This window comes from Camelus dromedarius, chromosome 9, assembly GCF_036321535.1.
Source record: "Camelus dromedarius isolate mCamDro1 chromosome 9, mCamDro1.pat, whole genome shotgun sequence".
NCBI classification, from domain to species: domain Eukaryota; kingdom Metazoa; phylum Chordata; class Mammalia; order Artiodactyla; family Camelidae; genus Camelus; species Camelus dromedarius.
Window position 1 is genome coordinate 30358742 of NC_087444.1, and position 24530 is coordinate 30383271.

The following is a 24530-nucleotide window of genomic DNA, read 5'->3' on the forward strand; positions in this document are numbered from 1 at the left end:
AGTTTTAAGCCAAACTTACTATTAGAATTAATGCCACTCACTTAATTGTCTGCAAAGATGTCAAAAATTTACTTCACAGGATGTCTTCCAGCTTAACAAAGAAAATGTCCTAATATATAGATTAGCTTCAAGCTCAAAATGTATACAGTGAGGAGAAATAAACTTATTGAACAATGTTATTTTTATTTCGGTGTTCAGTGCCCTGGGGGCCATATAAGATTTAATTGAAATGACACATTCACATGTTTGTATGTTCATTTGTTTTCCTCAACCAGAGAATTTATTTATGAAATTTTAATCTCTAATCCGGATAAAAAGAAGAGAACAGTAACAGTAAGGGGCTTTCTGAGACAGGACTTCTGGAGCATACACACGTCCTAAGCCACCTATCACTGCCCTGCATGGAGGCACTAGCATTTCCCATGAAGGTTTTATTGCCTAAAATTGGAAACAACAGATGATTTCGTGGACATTTTCTTATACATAATGCTAGTTTGTTGACATTCCCTCAAAACTTCTCCACTTTGTTTTGAAGGAAATATTCGTTATGTACAAATAGGCATCTGATTTCAAAATGTACCACAAAGCTGGCACTGACACTCCCAAGGAATAGTAAAGAGATTCTAGCAATAATAAAACAGAATAAATATTTTCTATACATAAACTAAAAAGTCATATTGAATATGTTAAATTATCAAAATGACAAAGTGATCAAGGCATCTTAAGTGCTTTAAATAATCCCTTTAGATTAAATGTAAAGGACAGCACTGAAAAAACAACCCTGAATACAAAGAACAGGCACACTTTCTCCTGCTTGTGGTTCAAGGAGCAAGAACTCGGGAACCACCCGTCTTATCACTGATCTATGTTCTAGTTCAGTGTCCTCTCACCTGACAAGCACTCACCATTTTTGGCGATGATGACTGAAAGGTACTCTTTATAAAAGGAGCTCACGTAGAGCAGTAAGCTTGGCGTCCGCGTCGTGCGGAAGCTAAACCTGATCGTCTCTCTGCTTAGCCTCGTATCGCCGTGAAACGAAGCAGCGTGGGAGCTGGAATTTCTACTTAAGGAGTAATTTTCTTGAAAATTGTAAATCACAGATGAGCCAGATCCAAAATAGGCAGAAATCTCTGAAATGATATACACATTTTATGTGAAACAATTTTCAGTACAGGGATCTTGTTTCAGTTATATTAACTGATAGTTTCTAAATTAATGAAATAATTATCCAAACTTTTAAAAGTCATTTTACTTAAGTGAGATTAATATCCCGAATTCACACACACACACACACACACACACAAATAAATCTGCATAAAAACGAAGAGGCTGGCAGGAGGGGAAACTGGTCTGGGACTCCCTGAGTTCTGCCTGGTCCGATACTGTGATGTCAGGGCAGCTGCTGAACGTGAGCTGTGGATGATGCTCTGGGTGGCACAGCCACATCTCCACCCCCTCAGCACTTCAGGGGCTTTGTCTGTCTGTTTTGCTAGTTTTACTATCTATGACATACACTTCATACCCAGTGTAACATGCAGATGCACAATACTGCTCCTGATTGCACTTCAAAAGATGAACTGGAAATCATTTAGATTCAGAAAATCAAGGCATGTGCTTGTGAGGACGTGGTCTCAGTTCTAACTTCAAACGTGAGGCATGTAGAATGGTAGCAGCAAGTGTGTGATTTGTCACCACTGGTAGGTTTTTAAAGGATAACTTACTCTTGATAAAAAGTAGATGAACAGTGCATTTTGGCCAACTTTCTGTTAAGTAATCCCAAATGCTTTTATTGCAAATCAGGGATTGCTTCACTTTGGAGCCAATTTTTGTTAGTCTCCTTGATGAAAAGATTCAGTAGCCCAGAAACGCTTAAATAAAGCAACTGAATTAAACTGGATGACAGTTTTCTATGAGGAACCACGAACGTGTAACAAACGTTTGCATATTCAGAGAAGTCTGTTCAGAACGCTGAGTACTACGCTCATTTCCTTCCTTCTTTCATGACACGGATCAGAGAACAAGACTAGCTGGAAAACAGTCCACTGTTTTACTTCACCCACAGACAGCCGGCATTTCATAGAGCAAAATGCCTGAGAACCTCTCTTTTTTTTGTACATCAATATTTAATGGAAAATTTATTTATCTTCTTGGAAAAAAAATTTGTTTAGTAAAACAACAAATCTTCCTAAATGTCTTTGCATTGTTGACCATCTTCATGAAAAATAACAATAATGCCTTTAATGATTTAAAAAATGAGAACTACCCCGTGGGACACATTGTTGACACATGGATTATTTAAGAGCATCAACAGTAGATTGAAAAAAAGCAGACTGAGCAGCTAACACTTTACAACACTTATAAGTGACCACTGGGTCTTTATCATCAATAGACACTAGTTTTTAAACAACTGAGGCAAATATTTAAGTAATGAAATGTGACTGGTATAAAACAGGTAATTTTCAAAAAAAAAAATTTCAGAAGTGGAAATATTTTTGTTTGAAATAGCTACACAGAGAAGCACTACTAGAGGTTTTTTCATGCTGGATAGGTCCCCCTGTGGGTACCATGTCTCACCCACCGTCCGAGCAGAAGGGCCCCGTGTACGCGGACAAGGTGCAGTCACAGGAGAACCCGCGGGGCTTCTCCCTGCACCTCCCGCCGTGGTGGCACAACTTCCCGTAGCTGCTGCAGTGCCCTCGACACCCTGGCTCCACTCCCGGAGTCACCGTGGCTCTTTCTTCCAGGTCCAGGGCCACTCCGTTCAACTGCAGAGACCGGATGCATCCCAGGAAGCCCCTCTGTCGGGTGGCCGTTCCACCTAAAAGGGAAATACTGCAAATGCAAACACGTTCCTAGGTGTTTCATTCAGGATTTAAAGACCAAACAAAACTGAGGCCTCACAGGGACCGGCCCCAACCATGGCGTTAACGGGGAACCGCCGAAGTTAGACGAGCCAATGTAATTTGGGAAGCATGATCTGTGGCACAATGTTAGAAGGATTCAAAAAGATCAAAGAGAAAATATTGATTCAATTTTTCCCAGAAGTTGAATATGTCACAGATTTGTTTTCTAAAAGCGTTTTATTAAACTTTACATTGGAGACTTTTTTATTAGTCTCTTTACTTCCAAGAACAACATAAAGGCTCTTTCATTCCAAATAAAAGTGACATGCATTGATACTCTTATGTAGAAACCAATTTTTTCCTGCAATTTTAAATAAGCGTATATTTGTGGGTAAGCGAAGTTTGTCTTTCACATTGAAACCCGATCCTGATGCCAGGACAATTTTAATTCAGTGAGAAGTCCGTAGGAATCCTTGAGGTTTTCTAGCTTGACTGTGCGTGGGTGTGGTCCTTGAGCTGTTATCCTTTCATCAAAAACTCACAGCATCAGACTGAGCACCAGAGTATTTGCTTTCGTTGGGCATATTTCCCAGTGAATTTTCTCTAAGAGTCAGACCAGCGTTCATTATTTTAAGCTTGGAAAGATTCTCAGCAACATCGGGAGAGGGGATAAATGAAGACACACAGTGATGTAACATGTATTGACTGATGTATGGCAACATGCATTTATCAAGCCCCCCATGAAGACATTTACAGCGTTTGGGTAGAAACAGACCCTGCTACCTTAAGGCAGAAGTTCTCAAATGTTAAGGAATATGAGAACCGCACAGGAATGCTCCTTAAAAATACAGGCTCAGGGACTTGCTCCAAGAAATACTGACTGTGTGGGCCAGAAATATGGCTGTGAATCTAAATGGTCAATAAGCACACAGGTGAATCTTAATCGGTCACTTGCGCCCACGTTTAAAGCACTATCCGAGTGGGAATGAAAGCTCTGGGTGTACCTGCCCATCAGTTTGTGCCCAGCAGTACCATAAATCAATGCTCACAACGCGAAGTAGGAACACTGTATCCTCATGTAAGTAATCTATATGTAATTGTTCTGCATTATGATCAAGCGTTTTCAGGGGAAAAAAAATCTAAATGGCTGATCTACTCGGTTTACCCAGAGGCAGGGGGATGGTCATGGGGCCTCTAAAATGGAGCTTGATCTCTGAGCAGATGCCGCTGCCTCGCCGCCAGGATCGTATCCTGCTCTGTCCCTGTTCTCATCCTAGAACGTGTTCACCGCCCCCCAGCACCCGCTGCCGCTTCATGTAGCCAGCTCCTAATCTGGTCTTAATTACTTAACATCTCCTCATCCTCAAAGGTTAAACAGTTTTTTAAATTTGTATTTCTAAACCAAAACTTGGCCAGGAAGACCCGAAATAAATAGGTCTTTGTCATCATCCAGCAAGCTTTACATTTTAACAGTTTACTCTGTATATGATCAGCGTCTCTCCATCAAAATGCACATCAAGGGCCGCTTCAATCACACTGTAACCCAGCACACAGAACAGTGCTGTGCAATAACTATTTATAATAACACTAATTATCGATTAACATTAATCATAACTAATTATTAATACTCAACTAATTTACCGTTAATTAATCATTAACTCACTGGTTCATTAAACCAGATTGTACCTTAGGAGTAGGAGGTGGAGCTTGGGGCTTCACAGGGTGAAAAGAGGAAAAGCCTTTCTTCAGAGGGATGCTTGGGTCCCTGAGACTGAGAATATCGATAAAACTCAATGAATATTTATGAATAAATTAACTCTGTATTTTGGATAATGAAATACCATGAAGAGGCAACTAAAAGAATTCCTGAGAACTTTGGACTCATGGTACTAATGCCATTTATAATTCAGATTCATAGACATAATGGTCCCTATTCAAATGACTGTATTTAAGTGTCCGTATTCAAGTGGCTTCAGCTGACATAATTTGTGCTTTTCAATGAAGAGTATAAAAGTCTTGAGGATGTGGGTCATATTTCCTATTTACAAACCCAGATGAAGTATGATATGGAACCAGACCTCTTACAATTCCAGTGACGTGGGCAAGGCTGGCCAGGAGCTGATTTCATCCCAGAGTTTCAGGAACAGTGGACAGTCTTCCTGTTGCCTTTGTCCTACGTTTACTCAATCTCCTGCCATTTCTGAAGTCTCTCTTCTCTCCTGATCTTCGGGACATTTTCTCTTTCCTTCCACCTCAAAGCTGCTGCTAACTCTACTCCGTGAGAATGTCTAGGGCTCAGAGTCAAGTCTCCGACAGAGATTCTTTCGCCATCCTTGCTGGAGTTTTTTTTTCTGGGTAGTAAAGGCATCCTGAAGCCTTGCTTTTAGCTTTGGCCCAGGAACTCTTTGGAGGCGGGCCAGATGCTGTGAAGTCTGGATTAGAGGTGTACTTCTGGTGTATTTCATTTACTTCATGTTACACTACTTTAAATCATGGTGTAGAGTTTATAGTACACAGGAACGTTAAATCACGATCTGCTATGCATTTATCACTCTGAAACACCCAGTCTCTCTGATTTAGGGGCTGATCTCAGTCTGCAAGTGACATAATAATAAGTAAATAACCCAGAGTCCACCAACTGAATACATTCATTTTCATCCATTCCAACTCCTTCATTCTTGTTTTCTTTTGTTTTGTTTCACGTGATAAGAAACTAGAGGCACAGAGAAGTCCAGGAACTAGCCCATGACCATAGCTGAGAAATTTTAGAATAAACACATCTGGTTAGAAGCAGAGTTAAGACTAGAACCTACAGTTGGCCTTTTGTTACAAGGACACCCCTTTCCTCTCCAAACCAAAATATGATCAAAGAAGAAAAGTTCGATTTTCTTCTACCCTGCAGATCATTTTTGGTTTGATTGGCATTTCAGTTCTGTAAGGTTTATTCAGCAGCCCTTTGCCAGACACCATGTCTGGCACTGGAGGTACTGAGTTACATGCAACTGACCCTGCTCTCAAAGCTCTCACGTCTAGTAATAGATGCAGACAGGGAAACACATCATCACCACATGCTGCTAACGGCAGAGACAGATACAGGTGGAGAAGAAGGTCAGAGGACGGGGATATTCACAGGAAAACATACGCATGTATATGTGTGGAAAACATTCTAAAATAGTATCTGGGGTAGGGAGAAGAAAATCAACACAGCTTCACAAAACAGGACTTCTTAATTCTGTACTTTTTAAGACTCAATGTCTGCCTCATCAAATGTTAAATTACATTTCAAATTTTCCAAGAAAATGTAATGTCTAATTAAAAGTAAACATTTGCAGCATACATGTAGTGAGGGTTTTTACTTTACCATTAGGTTTCAAGTTAATAACCTTTTATTTTAAGTTGCAACTATTCAGGAAAACGTGGCTGATGTAAATGGGATTGGGCTTGAAAGCTTAATTAAAGATCCCAGTGACTTTTCCGGGTGAGAGTATGTCCAATTAAAAAGAGCTGCAGTTTGATTAATTGATTCCGGATGTTTCTGCTGAGTTATTATGTTTGCAACTGTCTTCCAATTAATTTTCTATCAATTTACCTGCCATACTATATCACATATAATGGATTCCGGAACTTCACAAACACCAAGTATTTTGTGAAGCGAATGCGCAGCCTTCCTGTGTGGATGGATACAGGGGAACCTGTTCCCTTACATAACAGTATGGGGGTGCAGCACCCACCAAGTGCTTGGTGCTGAGTGGAGACTGAGCTCAGTCCTCTTCTCATGTTCATTACCCTCAGGAAGTTGGTCTCAGTGACAGATTCTATTGTCACAGAGTACAAGCTGGCTCTTTCCTATGCCAAGTTTCTGCTACTTTTGTGGCAGGAAGACCTTTCATTTTTTAATGGCAAGTTATTTATGCGCCGTGCTTGAATATTATTGAGGAGTAGTTGGGAACAAAGGCATAATTTGCCCAGGGGTCTTAGAGGGAAAAAGAAATCAAGATCCCCATGCCTCTCTTTAAAGTCCAAAGTCACAGAAGCTTGTCTGGCAGGGTACAGGGGCTCCCTCTGACCACGGCACCATGCACAGATGCGGCCATAAGGCCCTGACCACAGGCGACTGGGAGCAGGAAAGTGAAGGCACACGTGAGCTGGGCCCAGGGCCAGGACTGTCGGGGAAAAGGGGTCCTCGGCACATCACTGTCGGATCTTTAGTCCTGTCTCCCAGCCATCCCCTACATCTGGCAGAGGATGCAGCCTTGCAGAAGTTATGGTATCAGTTAGTGTACCGAGCTAAGAGACTGGAAGCCCTGCTACAACTTTGCCATGGAATGTTCCTCATTCAGCAAGGTCCCAGGAGGGCTGGGAAGAGGAGGCCTGTTCTGCCTCATAGTCAAAGGACTATTACAGTTGAAAGAGGCAGCTGCTGTAAGCAACCATGTCACAGGCAGAAAACGCAGTCTTCTTCCCTGAACCAAAGTCAGTGTGAGCACATGTCCTGGTGGGAGTAGCAGCAGGGAAAAGTGGGTCTCCTTAGACTTAAGGCCACGGCAGCTGTCCGGTTTGACCATACTAAGGTCTGTTTTAAAGAAATGAACTGTTGATGGTATTAGCTATATTCCCTGATCTCAAGAGATCCCATTTAAATTCTGATTTTAGTCAACAATCACTCAGATTTGCTCACTGGACATTGAAAAGTGCACTGGGAACTTCTTTGGCTATTCATGAAAAAGACGTCTCAAGGAGGGGAGAAGAAGATAATTGAAATAAATGATATGATTACATTAAAGAGAAATGTGACTTTTATTGCACTGGACTTTGGTAATGAGGGAACATATTTATGACTACAAAAGAAAATTAGTCTAATAAAAATTATTCAAACATAAAGTTGTTTGGCATTCTCTTCCTATAACTATATTTTAGCTTATCAAAAACAAAACAAAGCAAAAAGAAAAAATGTAGCATATAATAAAGAACTTCTGTTCATCAAAATACCTCATTGACAATGTGCAAATGCAATCCACAGAGAGAAAGGAAAATATCTGCAATAAATTTATCTGAGAAGGACTCATCCAAAATATATAAAGAATTCCTACAATTATTTTTTAAAGCAGACAACCCTGCAGAAAATGGGCAAAAGATCTGAACAGCCACTTTAGAAAGGAGGAAATCCAAATGGTCAGAGATTGGCAGCGTCTCCTGATGCTTGACATATGCGGATTTTACGACCCAGTAACTCCAATCCTAGGTACACACCCACCAGAAACACAAGCATATGATCAGCCAAAGACCAGCACAAGGATGCATTTGTAACATGCAGCCTTGAAAGTACACGAATGCCCATCACCTCAAGTAAATAAACCTTTTACTGGCACTGCCAGTGTCCCAAAAGCTCCCCAAGTGATAACTGGTGTGTAACTAGGTTGAAAATCAGCCTTCAGAGCTGCAACATGCTTAGGGTTTAACATTATGTATGTTAAACATGGCATTTTGTGTATGGCATTTAGAAATGTTTTGCTCTGGATACTCAATAAATATCTGTAGATTTGATGCAATTCAAATGCAATGCAAATGACTTCTATGTCAGGAGTCCCTACCTCTCCTTTGGGTCCTAGTCCCAAAGAATTGAAATGAAGTTTGCCCCATTTGAAAACCTGTCAGTGAAAGAATTTAGGCTGCAAACAAAAATTGCAGAGCTGGTTGAATGAAAATCAATTCAAGGCTAATTTAAGATGCTTCTAAGAAAAATGCTGAGTTTACAAACCAAAATAGAAAATGACCACTGTCACATTTCAGCTTTAAAATATGGATGGATTCTTTTCTCTACAACATTTCCGTGGTTGGAGAATGTCTGTGGACCTATAATCGCAGCAGTGACTCTGCACGTTGAGTGTTAATGAGGTCAAGGGCAGATGTTAAATACATGAATTGGCATCGTGTTGCTAACCTTAGGTTTTAAGGTAAGGAACAGCACCTCTGACTAGGACTATTTAACAAGATACGGCATAAATCACACACATACAAAAAAGGACAGAATGAAAGAACATGGAAAGGTCAGTCAAGGCCCAGTAGCACAACTAAGAGCACAAATGGAGAAAGAGGGGCTACAAACAGAAGGCGAATGAGCATTTTCATTGTGAAAAGCAATGTGCTGGCTGAGGTCACCTGGGGACGGGAAGACATGCATGGCGTTGGCGCTACTGTTCTCATCTATCACACTGCGTTAATGCCAGCTTTTCCACACGAGGACTCGTGTTCATGGTCTCACCACTCCTTCACCTTGCGTGCCATCCTACAGCGGAGTCAACAATAACTGTGCTAATGCTGGGAACTACATGGACTGTTAAAATCTCTCCGTCTTATAACCCTGTGGTGTAGGCTAACACTAGCTGAATCTCTGAAAGTATAATTTCCTTATTCCTATTTCAACCACCAGATATTACTGTCGCCCAGCTGAATCACATTTGTGATCATGCTTTCTATTTATTTTCACTGATTTTTGCTCAGAAGTTAAAGCATTAGTCTTGCCTCCGAGTTTCATTCTGAGATGTGAACACCCTTTATGACTGATCTTTAGGGGAGAGAGTGAAGCAAGCGATGGAGAAAATACACTGGATTCTTCCATGTTCTCCTTCTGCAGGAGTCAATTCTGAGAGACTGCCAAAAACTTTAATCTCAAAAAAATGTAATGTCAATAAATATCATCAACATAGGCCTGCCTATGGTGGCACAGAGCTGGAGAATAGAACTTAAATCAAAATTAACATATATTCAAATACCTGCCACATTTTACTTGTAGATAAAAGTGTTAAAGAAATTCTTTCAAACACATTTCTACATCATTGAAATTCCTAACATTTCATATTTGCAGTACCATAAAATACCTTTATTTGATATTTGAAATATTCCACAATAGTTTTAATGTATTCTGTCATATTTGTTTACAAACAAGAAGGTATCTTTCTAGCTGAAACTACTAAATGCTGGAGTAATAACATAATCAAACTTAAACTGACTGACTCTAACTTTGTTTTGTCCTGTGTTTACAAAAATTGTGTTTCCATGTAATTTAAAACATCATCATCATCATCAGTGTCAGTTCAAATGTTTTTATTAGGAGAAAAAAGTTATGCTGAAAACTGTAGACCTACTCTTTGCAATCACATTTATCTCACTCATTTGTCCTGATACCTAAATATAAATGATAGTCGTTACGCATACTTGAAAATACTGATTACTCATAATTATTTTTAATATGGATGGGTGAACTACAAATTAAACTCTCGAACTTGTGAGTAAGGGAAATGAAACTGCCCTTTAAAATCTTAACCAGAAAATCAATTATATTGGATTAGAGCAGAGATTCCCAGTCACCCTCGGAGTCGCTGGCTCTGAGCGCAGACTTCACTCCAACAATTTGAAGGAACTAACTAGTACACGGGGGAACAGTTTAGAAGAGAAGGTCCTTCTACCTCTGACTTGTGCTGGCACAGAACACACAAACAAAGACGCCCGATTTCCTGGTGAGGGTGTGATCGTGGGGCGGGTGGAACCTCAGGGAAGGAGAGGACGGAGGTGGGAGACTTTCCCCGGACTGTGAAGAATGACCAGAGGTCTCCAGCCTGGCAAAAGTTTGTTTTGTATTTGTGTATTTGTATTGTATTTGTGGAGCCAGGGGACACCTTCAATCACGCCGCAAGTTAGGACAAAGGAAGAAAGCCAGAAAAACTAACTTCAGTTGATATTAAAGACTGAGAAATGACGTGAGGAACCCAGAGACCTTGCTGACAGGTATGAGCAGGAGTAAAGAGCGGAACACCGAGAGCAACAACCGACCGGTAGCGAGCTGTGTGCACCTCGTTTAACAGAGGCCGCCTCTGCTCACTGGGGTCCCCGGCATCCCAGCCCCCACCGTCCCACACAGGGACCAGTGCCGCAACTGCTTCTACCCTTTCCCTCCACCCACTTTCCTCAAGGCGAGAAGAGAGACCATGGAAAAGGTGGAGTAGGTTACAGCACTCATCTGCCCTTCAGGGTGAAATCCACAGTCCCTGCTGTGGCCGCACAAGGCCCAGCACCCAGCCTGACCGCGCGCCGCACCGCCCTTCCTGATGCCCCTCGGCCCCCACCACTAGCTCCTTGACTCCCTAAAGCTCATTCCACCGCCTGGAATTCTCTTCCTTCCGGTGTTTACAGGGTTCCCTCTTCTGCTTCTTTTGGCCTCTGTTCAAACGTAGGTTCTCAGAGAGGACTTCTGTGAACACCCTTCTTGAAATAGAAGCCCCGAAACCAAATTGTTGCCTGATGCCTCACTCTACTTTTTACTTTACTGTATTTATCATTATCAGACATTATACATATGTGAATACGTATATATGTGTATGATGCTTGCATGAGTGTGTATTTTATATATATGTGTATATATATACATAGTTTTTTGCCCTATTTTGTCTTTTTTTTTTTTTTTACTTTTTAATTGATTGTCTCTTGTCTCTTCCTGAAATGTACTCAGGAAGGCAGAGAATTACTTTTGGTCTTAGTAAGTGCTACGTCAAGTTACCTGCAATTACTACTGTGGTTTTTTCTTTTTTTTACTACTTTTTCACCTATTTGGCATTATAATTCAGTATAATCTTTTAATTATAATTTAAGTTCCATTGAATCTTTCTACAGGGAAAAGATGTTTTCATCTAGAAATAAAAACATTCTTATTTGTTAGTTAGTAACGTTGTGAATTGACAAATAAATATTTTGTCTTGTACAAGTTATTTTATGAACTTGGTTGGGGCCCCTTCCTAAGAGTGGTCCACTCTGGTGGTAAAGATAAAACAGACCTTATGTGGCCTCTTGACAGCCAATGATGTGCCTCTATTTAAAGCTGCAAGCCTCTTTCTTAACATGGGTCCATCTTTGAGTATTATCACATTAATCATTTCAATTTACTCAGTCACCTGTGAGGAGGAAGCAGGGAACTGTACAAGTACAGTTCTATTAATAGATACCACTTTTTTTCCCAGAGATCTTTCTTTCTGCCTTTCCTTTTTAATTTTCCATGACTTTGACTTAAATACAATAAAGATTTCAGTTTTTAAAACTTTCAAGTAACATGATCGCCCTTGAATTTCACACACATGGGAATGTCAAAAGTCTAACCAACTGCCTCCACAGATGAAATCTCTTAGATTCTTATTAAAATTAGAACACATGATTCATGGCAAAAGACTCAAGTCTCTTCTAACACAGTCGTCTGTATGGTGCTATAATAGGACTTCTATCCATTACAGCTACCTGGAATCAAGTCAAGGCCGGATTCCTATCAGACATAATACGCAGGGGCTCTGTTTCTCTGAAGTTAAGATTCATACCAAGAATGAAAGGTCATGCACAAGTAAACTGCAGCAGGTTTCACTGAAAAATTCGAGGACTGTTTCAGCCTTCTCAGTTTCTAAGAATAGTAAGGCTATTTTCTAGATACTGACAGGTTTTAAATTGCCATACCTTTTGTGGTGGCCATCTCTTATTTTCTATAACTCGAGAAATATCTATGTCAATTTTCTGACTGAGCTCCTAGCATGTTATTAAAAGTTATGTATTTCTTCTCATGTTTCCTTTATTATTTCCATGCCCTTAAATAAGTCAGGGGAGCGTCCACAAGATCATGATTAGATTGCCTGTTATACCGCCTTACTCATAGAAGCTGTTCATCAAATATTTATTAAGTGAAAGAATAAGTGATAGAAATAATAAGTACATAAGTTCATTAGAAATCTCAAATACGTCTTAGCCAAATATGTCACAAATAAGCTTCATCCTCTGCAGTGAGAGAGAGTCAGTGAAACAGGGCTGTTAAGCCACAGAAGATGTAATGGGGATCTGATGAATTTTCTTCCAGAAGGTAACTCTTACAGATGCTTGAAATATAATGTTTGATAATCTAGAACTTACCCTGCGTGATAGTGCTGCTGTGTCCTTATTTACATTAAAATACATGAAAAGTGATCAAGTAAGAGATAATTCCCTGAACTTCATGGTTGATAAGTTCTGTAATTAGCAAAGATGCAAAATTAAACAAACACACCCAGAAGGATTCTGTTATTAAGTCTATAAATACAAGTGAATGTATTTAAAAAAGAAAGGAACATTTGAATATAACTATAAAGTAGGTGATCAGAAGATACCAGGGAAATGGGCAAAATAAGGGATACCAGCAGAAGAACTGGTCAAACTGGTCAAACTGTGGATTTTACACATTTTGCTCATCCTCCCCACGCCCCTGCTATTTGGCCTGTTTTTGGCAGGGGTAACTGGTTGGCATCAGCTGGAATTACAAGGAGGCATCTTCAACTTCCCAGGGAAGAGAAACATTTCCAGTATCATGCTAAAGGCACTAGTGCTAAAAAAAAAAAAAGACTGTGACAATCATATAATCTGTAATATTAAGAATGTTCAAGTTAGAGTTGTACAGTGCTGTGTGTCAATCACATCTCAATAAAACTGGAAGAGGGGAAAATGCAGGTTTAGGAATCAGTCAAACACAAATTTGAGTTTCATTTACTAGGTGGATTTCTGAAGCCAAGTCATTTCAAGCCCGTGAACCTCAGTTATCTCATCTGTAAAACACAGAAAAGACCCATTTGATAGGTTGGCTGTGAGTCTAAGAAAGCCCCGGGCACAGCCTGGAGCACAGGTTCTCCACAAAAGGTGGTGTGGTCATTATCTCATTTTGGCCCGTCTCTGCACTTACATCCTACAGTTGAATGACAAACTGCCTGAAACGGGACTTACCCACGAAGAGCTGACTGTTGAGCTGCAAGAGGACGTGCCCGTCAGCAGGAGCAGGCTGCGTCTTCGGCGGGAGCTGATCCACTTGAACGGACGCCTCCTTCATGTTCCTCTCAACCCTAACGTGGTGCCACTGGTTGTCACTGAAGTGAGAGGGTGACTGCACGGAGATTTCAAAAGGCCCGTTCCCCACGTCAAATGAAAAGGTCACAACTGCAGGAGCTGCAAATATTAGACATGAAGACGGTTCATGTGAGCCCCGGTGGTGGAGAGGTGCGTCTTCAATACACTCAGAACAGCACCACAGCAGAAACAATCACTAAACGTGAAGATAATGGTTAGAACTTTATGGAAGGAACCAGTGATGTCGGTACAGAATAGATGTGAACTAAGACATCAAAATACATTTATATTTGCAGGGAAAAAAAAGGATTCTAAGAAATTCATCCCCAGAGTTAATTTTTTATACTGATAAAAACTAAAGTTCTTTAGCTTGGGCAAGAAAACTAACTAGCATCTGGTATTTTATATAAAAATAATTTTTAGAGTGATTCAAAGTTGATATAATTTCAAAAGCATGCAATATACATCTGATATCAAAATACTAATAGCAGTCAGGATATCAAAATAATTTGGCTGGTTGATTTAATTAAGTGATTAAATTAAGTGAGAATTTCGCTTTTCAAAAATTTTTAATTTTTTGAATTTAAAAGACTTAAGTTGGTTCTAGAGAATACTAACAATTTTCCCAAATGATCACACGTTAAATATAAATTCATTCTTGCAAAAATGCTACCTTAATATCATAATTTTTTTCCCAAAAGGACACAATGAAGAGACAGCTGATCGAGTAGAAACACAGAACTCTAAAACTTAGTTAAAAGGTTGCCTGCTAAATAGAATTCCAGACTTGGAAGGAAAAAGAAGACTTACATCGTAGCTCTATCCGTATAAAGTCGGTAATGCCCAGGTTCTCTAAAAATACCCCAGATGAAGCTGTTGTCTTAAAAAAGAAAGACACGTCTGCACTAAGTTCTCCGTGGAAAGTAGGAAAATGAAGATATGAAGCCTCAGTGTTGAAGGAAGCCGAATTCCAAAATAACCCTGTTTTTTTTAAAAGAGAAAAATCAAAAAGAAAATAAATTCATAAAATAAATGGCGTAACTACATTTTGTTTTACTTTTATTTTTGCATTTTAACTGTGAAAAGATTGCTCATTTATACAAACCTGCTTTTCTTTTTTTCTATTAACTATACAGTATACAAGATATGAGAACATGATTGGAGATTTTACAAAGATTGAAATCCCAGATTCCTTCCAACACAGGAGAGGAATGGTCACTGCAGAAATGGTCTAAATGTTATGCTTCATGTAAGAAACACAGCCTTCAGCTTGAATGCCAACGTGTTATGAGAAGGATCTGGCAAACAGTAATAGACAATTTTTTTTTAACTTGAAATTTAAATACCTACATTACTTTGAATAACAAAAACTCTAAAGAAGCTCAGTGTTTTTTATTTTAACACTTCTTAAACACACACACTTCACAGAGTTACACCTTCAACTAATTGTGTTCATTAATGGGCTTTGTAATTTTCTAAACTGAGATTGGCAGTCAAAATATTCTCATCTAATTAAAGATCAAGCCACTGCTTACTCTGTGCTATGCTGATTTTCTCATAAAAATGCTCTTTTCACGAAAAATTACATTTTACTTTGCTTATAATAGTGAAGTAGACAGTAGGAGAGGGGTTCTCAAAAAGTTTTAAAATGCTCAAAATAAGGACAAAATGTTTAAAAAACTGGGGTATAAAGTAAGACATCTGCAAAAAATTGTGTGGACTATAATTATAATTTCAGTACAAATACAACTTCTTATCTTCACTTTCTCATTCATTTTTTGGTTATATCTACAACTTTCCTTTTGAAAAAAAATTGTAAGTCTTACATAGCATAAAGTATGGGAAAAAATCTAAACGCAGTGGTATGAAGTGACAGGGGAGTGAAATCCACCTGGATGTGCGTGGCTCTTGAGAAGCAGTACCAGAGAAATGAACTATGTGCTGCTGCGGCCACCAGCAAGTCCTCAACACATCAAAAGTAAATACACATCCTGAGTTTTAAGCAACTGCTTTCATATGCACTCACAGCACTGAGTAAAATTCTCCTACTGAATTACCTTCCTGGAAGAAAGATGTATTGATCCTCTGACACTGGAACACAGTAATTTCAAAACAACAGTTTGTTACGTTAGCAGAGAACAGAGACCTACTTAGAGCTAAAAGTCACAAACTTGACTCAGCTTCTATTTGTTCCTTAGATTTTAACTTATTTTCTAGACATTCTGGACCCAAATAAACAGTGTTTATATCTACTGTAATTTTTTTGTTCTTCCTAAGGATCTGATTCAGAAGTCAATTCTCGGCTGATATGAGGACAATTTTAAAGCCAAATTTATTCAGCTGAGAATACACTTTGAGGGCTTTTTTCCCCCTACAGCCAAATAAAAACTGTGCATTTTCTGAGTATGTCCAAGTTTGTCCTTATTTCCATTTTACAGCTATTTCTATGCTTAGACACTTTGATTTATCTCTAGGAAAGAGTGCAAGAAAATGCAAAATATCAAGTCAGGAGTAAGAACACATTACTGTTCTTAAAAGTTTTTATCTGACCTATTTTTAGAAGGAATTAAATGCCTTTTTGTTGAAATGTATGAACGTTAAAATAAAGCTGTAACTTTAAATTATGGAATATTATTAATACTTACTCATTTGGTCTGATTATAAAGAGGAACACAGAATTACTTAGAGGTCTAAATTAGATAATATTACCATAAGAACGTAATATTCCAAGTGTTTCATTTTCGTATCACAACTAACCCAATAGGGCATCATACAGAGAGCTTCAGGGGCCTGGCTGCAGCAGAGAAACAGTTCTTTGAATTGCTATCTTTACAATGACTGCTTCTACAGCGATGCAAACAATGTATTACCTAAGGTAGCTTAAACTCTCACACACATAATACCTAGTTTGTCTAGTGAGCAAATCTTATTTTACAGACTCACAGTAGGTAATAAATGAACATTTTATTGAATTAAGAAATTGCAGCTAATACACAACAATTATAAAGAAAGCGAAGGCCAATGTTTCCACGATCAAATAACATTACTGGCCCGTCATAGCTCAGCTCTTTACAGACTGTGCTAAAAAGCACCCAGGAGGATCTGGGCTGCCTCAGAGAAAGGGGCCTGAACAGAGCCCGCCAGGCAGGCGCCAGGCAAAAGCAGCAGGTCTTTTGAAGAGAGGACACTCCATGGCTAAGGTGGTTTAAAAACCCCTCAGCCGCACCAGGAGCAGACCTGACGGCAATCACTTGCTATAGGAATGCTTTTTATCATCTCAGCAAAAACAAATCATGATGGATTAGTCTAATCAATTAATTAATAATCAGTAATAATAAAACTAATTAACAATTAATATATTCTCAATTAAATTCAATATAGGGTACTGGAGATTTGAAAGATTCCTTCAGGGATGCCACCTTTTGACCTTCCAAAATTAAAAACAAATTGTAATGAATAATGGGGCTCACACAGTTTTTTACATAGAAAAGGAAGCTGTCCTAAGTGTTTAAGTCCATACATAAAGTAAAAAGAGCCCATACAGGAAAACTTCATTTAGCAGAATATTAAGATTATAAGTACTTTAAAAAATACCCTTTTTGCTAAACTTTTATTTATCATTCATTAATGATAATGATTCTTCTTTTAAAAGTAGCAGACATAGAGACAGAAAGTAGAGTAGTTGGCTGGAAAGATGGAACAACGAAAAAATGACAGGGTGTAGGGTGCCTTTTTAGGATGATGAAAATGTTCTGACATTGATTACGGCCATGGTTACACAATGCTATGAGTATACTAAATGTCACCAAATAGTTCACTTCATATGGGTGAACTGTATGCTATGTGAATTATATCTCAATAAAGATGTTTTAAAAAAGGAATAGTATTTGAAAAATGTTGTTTTTTAAGACACTACGTTTTACTTTTAAAATAAAAATGCGTACGACATGCTAACACTACCTTTCCTTCTCTTCTTAAACCTCTTACACGATGTACGATTGACACGCAAAAAGCTGCACATATTTACCAGCTTGATGAGTGTGGTGATGCTCCCTTTCCTAAAAGTGAATAAGATAAGTGAAATACAGAAATGCCAAAGCAGGGGACAGTTTACTAGTCAAATGAATCTCTCTGAATACTTAATCATTTAAAAAAGCTGGAAATTTGGGTTTCTCTAAAAAATTTTTTTATTTTGAGATAACTGTAGACTTTCAAGCAGTTGTATGAAATAACAAATATTCTGTATACCCTTTACCAAGTTTCTTCCCATGGTAACATCCTGCAAATCTACAGTACAATGTAACAACCAGGATACTGGCACTGATACAACTGAGATGCAGAACATGTCTATCACTGCAAGCATTTCTGATGCTTCCCTCTGAAAGCCACACCCTCTTCCATCCTGCCCTCAACCCCTTTAACCCCTGGAAACCACTCACCAGTTTCCCACTGTCATTTGAATAAAGGCATAGAGTCTGTAGTCTTTGGAGACTGACATTTTTTTCCCCTCATAATTACTCTCTGAATGATTCGACCTGCTTATTGCGTATATCAATAGCTCATTCCTTTTTACTGCTGAGTAGCATGTCACGGTGTGGATGGTACATGATCTATTTAACCATTTCCCTGTTGAAAGACATCTGGGTCGTTTCCAGTTTTCAGCTATTACAAATAAAGCTGCCATGAACATCCGTGCACAGGTTTTGTATGAATGTGTGTTCAGTTCTCTGGGGTAAATGCTGAGGAGTGTAATTACTGGGTTATCTGAGACTTGCATCCTTGTTTTTATGATACTGACAAAAATTTCCAGAGTGGCCATATCATTTTACATTCCCACCAGCATGTGTGAGTGATTAGTTTCTCAACATCCTGGCTAGAAATTTGTATTGTCACTATTTTTAAAGACATTTTCAGTCATTCTGAAATGTATGTAATGATACCTCATTGTGGTTTTAATATGCATTTGCCCAAGGGCTAATGACTTTTAAGTATTTTTTCATTGCCCTCTGTATTCCTTACTTGAAATCTCTTCATGTCATTTACCCATTGTATTCCTGGCTTGCAAATGGCTGCATTCTCACTGTGTCCTCACAGGGCCTTTCCTCTGTGCACTGGTGGGGAGAGAGAGCCCTCTGGTGTCTCTTTGTCTTCTTATAAGGACAGGAATCCAACCAGATTAGGGCTTCACCCCTGTGACCTCATTTAACTTAAAACTATCTCCTTAAAGACCCCACTGCCTCGTATAGTCACATTGGGGTTAGTGCTTCAACATATGAATTTTGGGAGCAAGGAAAAAATTCAGTCCATAACATCCATATTTTAATTGGATTGTTGCTTCATTTCTCATTGTTGACTTTTGAGGATTCTCTGTATATTCTAGATACTAGTCCTTTGTCAATTTCCAGCCCTCATCTTAAGCTATCCGTGACAATGAATGGTTGACTGTTTTCCACTCTGCAACACTGTCTTCATGTGGAATCCAAGATACCAATACTCCTTTGCCTTTCTTATCAGTGGGAGAAATCTGTTTCTTTTCTTTCCTCTTCCTCAACTCTTCACCCTGTCAATGCTGAAATGCTCCAGGCCCCATCACTACACAGCTTCACCCACAGTAACTCCTGCTGGTCCATCTTGTGACTTTAAATATGCTGATGACTTACAAACATATAGCTGAAGCCCGAATTCCCAAACTAACAATGCCATATCTCTATCTGAATGTCTAATAGTATCTCAACTTTAATATGTTCAAAAAAGAAATTCTTTTTATTCCTCTGCAACTCCATGACCCCAGCAGCAATCTTCTCCATCTCAATGTATGCCAATTCTAAGCCTCTGATGCATTGTTGGACCAAACAGCTTGCCTATTCCTTTTGCAACGTACATCAGTCCATCAGCAAATTTGATTGCTTCTTCCTTTAAACTATTCACATATTACCACTATCATCATTGTGCCCACAGTCCAAGTTAGCATAATCCCTCAGCTTGGTTGATGATGCAGTCTCATAAATGGTCTTACTTCAGCCTTACCCTGTTTGGTCTCATGAAAGCATGAGTTAGATCACACTGCTCCTCTTCTCAAAATTCTCCAATATTTTCCAATCTCATTCAGGTTGAAAAATAAAGACCTTTCAAAACCCTCCATGAGCTAACCACCAGTTGCCTCTCTGACTTATGCCATTTTCCTCTTTGCACACTCTGCTCGGAACACATGGACCAGTTTGCTGTTGCATGCGCGTATCAGCTGCAGTCCCATCTCAGTGTGGTTACTCTGACTTCTCCCTCTGTCTAAAGTACTCTTTCACAGATACATACATGCCCTGCTCTCTTATCCCCTTAGATTTTTCTTCAAATGCCACCTTCTTAGTGAGCATCTAATAACTACCCTATTTAAAATGTCTAATCCCTCCTCATTTCTGCCTCAACTATAATGCCTTCAGAACACTTACTAGTGTCTATCATACCATATATTTTACTTATTTGTGTACTGTCTATCTCCCAGCCCCCGAAGAAAACTTGAGCTCCAAGAATGCGAGTATTTTTTGTCTATTTTGTTCACTCCTTTCTCTCTCTCTCTCTCTCCCTATCAGTCTTGATGTGAGGAAGATACAGTACAATGTACTATGGGCTCAATAAATATTTGTTGAATGAAATTACAAAATTCCCTTTGTCATAAAAGCAATCAGAAAGCTTAGAGCAATCACTCCCAATGATTTGGATTTGACTGTATTACATATATCTCATAAATATACTCAAATTCTTTGGTACACAAGTAGAAAAAAGAAGGTAAAGAGGGGAAACAAGAGAGAGAGGGAAGAGGAAAAGAAAGAAGAGGAGGAGGGGATGGAAGGTGGAGAAAATTCAAGAAAATTAAATAAAGGATATCTAAGGAAATAAAATAAAATAAACTATAAGAATAAAAATAAAAAGAATTTCTTAATGGTGGAGGATTATCAGATACAGTGGAACTTGCAAAATTATATTATATGATTATCTGTTAAAATGGAATTGATTCTCATTCTTTTTTAATGGTTTATATGTAGTTCACCAAATGGAACAGAACTCTGTCAAACGGAAGAGAAATTAACCAAATCACTAGTCAATATCTTTTTCCAGTCTAAGAATACAACTTCTGCAAAGTTATTTATTGCCTACATGCACCTTTGATTATTTAATGCATTCTGAGCAGCTGTGATTTCTCAGACAGCTGAACAAGTCGATGCAGACAAAATGAAGAAACTAATTTCAATGACAAGAATTTCTTAGAACAAGAAACTTAAAACAATCTTTTCTAACCATGTAACTTTTGAGGGTGCCTTGATTAGACATAAAATTTCAACACAATGAATTAATTGAGAAGAACTACATTTAGTAAAACTGGCTGAAAAGTTCAAATGCCAAAGAGTTAAAAGTACCACCTTGTTGAGATGAACGAACCGAGAGCAGACATTCAGATCACGCTTGCAGCAACTCTTGAAACAGATTATAAAATGCAGGCATAGGTTTTTACCACATCACATCCTATTCCAGGAAAAATTAATACCAGTACACAACCCTGAGATGCATCCTTGTGAAGCTACTGACGTGTATGGATAACTATTCCTTAAATTACCTCAGGCTGGAAAAGTCCGCTTGGCCTCAGAATTTCCCACAGCAGCATTCAATACTAGAAGCTAAAGAAGCAGTGTCCACAAATTACTAAGAGAAGGAAAATGTACCCAGCCTAACATTTTTTTTTAAGTATTAAGGCAACAGGTAGACATTCTTAAATTTGAAAGAATTCTGAGAATAAAGCACATACAAGCCCTTTTGAGGAAAAATAACAATAAAACATCACTTCATACTGAAATATAGCCCATCAAAAGATATTTAGAAAAGCTATAAAAGAGAAGATTGACTGCATCTCTTACTGTAGGCAGAGGAGGATAATATGTATGAATTGATGAAAAGCCATAAAGCGTGATCCAAAAATATTACATCAGTTTCTAAGATGGTTAAACATAGGGTTGCCTTATTACCCAGAAGTTCCACTTCTGGATGTATACTCATAAGAAGCAGAAATATATATGCCCCCCAAACACATTTATACATGGCTTGTTCACAGCACCATTATTCATAATAGCCAAAAAAGTGGAACCAACCCAAACGGCCAAAAACTGATTAATGGATAAACAAAATGTGGTGTATCCATATGAAGGAATATTATTTGGTCCTAAAAAATAATGAACACTTGATACCAGCTACAGCATGGATAAACCTTGGCAATGTCAGGCTAAGTGAAAGAAGCCAGTAACAAAGATGACATATTCTGTGTTTTCATCTATATGAAACATTCAGAATAGGCAAGTCTGCAGAGATAAAAAGCAGATCCATGGTTGACTAGGGTTAGGATGGGAGTGAGAAGAAAATGGGGAGTGTCTGCTAATGGGTACAAGTTTCTTCACAGGGTCTGAAAATGTTCTAAAATTGATTGTGGTGATGGTTGAATAACTCCGTGTAACACACTAAAATAATTAAATATACTAAAATACCTAGATTGTACACTTTAGATAGGTGAATTGCAGGGCACATGGATTATAGCTTAATAAAGCTGTTTCTAAAAAATAACCTAAGGTTAATCTCAAGTACATGCCAACTCAGGCATGCCCCATTCCTGTGTCTTTCTAGAGGGGAAAAAACCCAGAAAATATCAATTACCTGGCAATGCAATCCAAGAATAAATAAACAAAATAAAAATCACTCAAGAATAGAGAGGCTGTGATGATGGGACCAGTGTTTTGCATTTAAAATTAAATAACTATACAAATAATAGCATAACTAGCAAAAATTGGGAGTTGGGGCGAGAAAAAGAAGAGGAGGGGACAGATGAGTGCCAATTTGCCCATTTTTCAGAATAGATCCATGCTGTCTAAAATTTAAAATGACTTTAATATAAAACCTAGTGACTCTATAAGCTTTTAAATTTTTATAATCTTTTTTTAAGGTTTAGTGAGATCATGCAAGTTGGATATATATTTATTAGATATATAAATAATATAAAGCAATCCCCATGGCTTCAATTTGCTTTCTTCTTCCTCAGTCAATTTCAGTTAATAAAGTTTTGTAAATTTATTTCTCAATCTCTTTTTCTATTCTTCTGTCTAAAACAGTGCTTCTCAACCTGGGGCTATTCTGCACCCCAGGGGACATTTGGCAATTTCTGGAGATATATCTGGTTGTCACAGCTGAGGAGGATGCCGCTGGCATCTAGCGGGTGGAGACCATGGAGACTGCTGAATGCCCACAATGCACAGGACAGCCCCCGATCTTCACAAGGAACTGCCTAGCCCCAGTGTCAAAAGCACTGAGGGTGGGAAACCCCGCAGTAGATATATTTAGAAATGTCTGGAATAATACTCACTGGTATTAATGATTATTTCTGAGTTGTATGACTTCTTGGTGATTATAGTCTATTCTCTGACATTTCTGCATATCTTAACATTTTGTAATGACTTCATATCAATTTTCATTAATATTTAACACAATAAACAAAGGTATATGTGTGCATGATCTTGTCACAGAAGGATATTATTGTAGTCCTGAGAATCATCAGGATTCTTAGTCTCAAAAAAATGGAAACCTTATGAACATATTGGGAAGAATGTTTGCTCTCCCCAATTTAGGAAGTTTCTTGAATACCGATGACTAGTTAGTAATGTAAATCTTTTCAAGAGAAAATAAAGCAAAAGAAGTCATAAAATATTTTTTCTCCAAGAAGTAGAAAGTCTTTCAGATTTATAAAGGCACTGTATTATTAAAAGAGTGAAAATCAAAACTATTAAGTAAAATCATGTGCTTATTTGAAAGTTCTTCCACTGCCTCAAGCCCAAGCGTACGAATGAGAAATGGCTCAGGATGGAAATAGATGTCCTCTGTATTATGTGATTTTTTTTTTAAATCAGAATAAGTCTTTCAAAATATAATCTAAAGTCCTTTAATTAAAAGCATATATTTGCATATCATTTAATTGCTTATACAATCAAAAACGTCTTCTTGTCTCTCTTGGATGATTCACCAGCTATAGACTTCTCAAGCTGTGTATGATGAATCATTCTCATTCTTTCATAAACTGCTACTTATTGATTATCTTTCATGTAACAGGTAATGTACTAGGTGCCAAGAACACAATGATAGATGAGTGGGGGACCTGCTCTTGAGAGGCTCAAAAATAATTAAAAGCCAGCATAAGCAATATATCTTTGTAATTTACTGAACATTCTTTGAAAGTGTAGGATTAAGTCCTCGAGAGACCTGTGGAAGACTTCATGGAGGAATGGTGTGAATGCAAATATGAAAGGTTTCTGTATAAGGACTGGGGAGATTTTGCAGATGAAGGAAAGAAAACACGTGAAGAGGAAATGGGGCCAGAGGCCATCAGCGGTCAACAAATTTTCTTTGTGCCGCAGGACCTGCAGAAGTAGGGAAGGACTATGCAGATGCCCTCCTGACTGATGTCCAAAAAAACATTTAGTCCTGGGTGTCAACACCAGACTTCTAGTCTTTCTCCTCAGCCTGTGCGGAGAGTTCTGAAGATAACACAACTACAACTGGCATGCTCTCCAGGTAATTTGTAATGCATGCTGAAGTTGAGGAATTATTGGTCTAGAAGACTTCTGATGGTACCTCAAAGACGAAGATGTTCCCAGTGCTCCCGGGAGAATGAGTAGGAAGGAAAATACGTGTGCGAGCCCTCCTAGTTATAACCTTCCTGCTGACTGTAAACCCAGGGGATTTCCCGTGGTTCTCTTCTTT

At 38.5% G+C, this 24530-nt stretch overlaps 1 protein-coding gene across 1 annotated transcript in view; it reads right to left on the bottom strand.

Moving 5' to 3' along the window:
- CNTNAP4 (contactin associated protein family member 4) overlaps positions 1-24530 on the bottom strand; it is a 224572-nt gene that overhangs the window by 17873 nt on the left and 182169 nt on the right. The window contains exons 16-19 of the mRNA XM_010997777.3: positions 14553-14723; positions 13623-13841; positions 2579-2818; positions 906-1130 (exon numbers count right to left, since the gene is read on the bottom strand). Coding sequence (XP_010996079.3) covers positions 906-1130; positions 2579-2818; positions 13623-13841; positions 14553-14723 — 855 coding nt within the window. The remainder of the gene's footprint in view (positions 1-905; positions 1131-2578; positions 2819-13622; positions 13842-14552; positions 14724-24530) is intronic.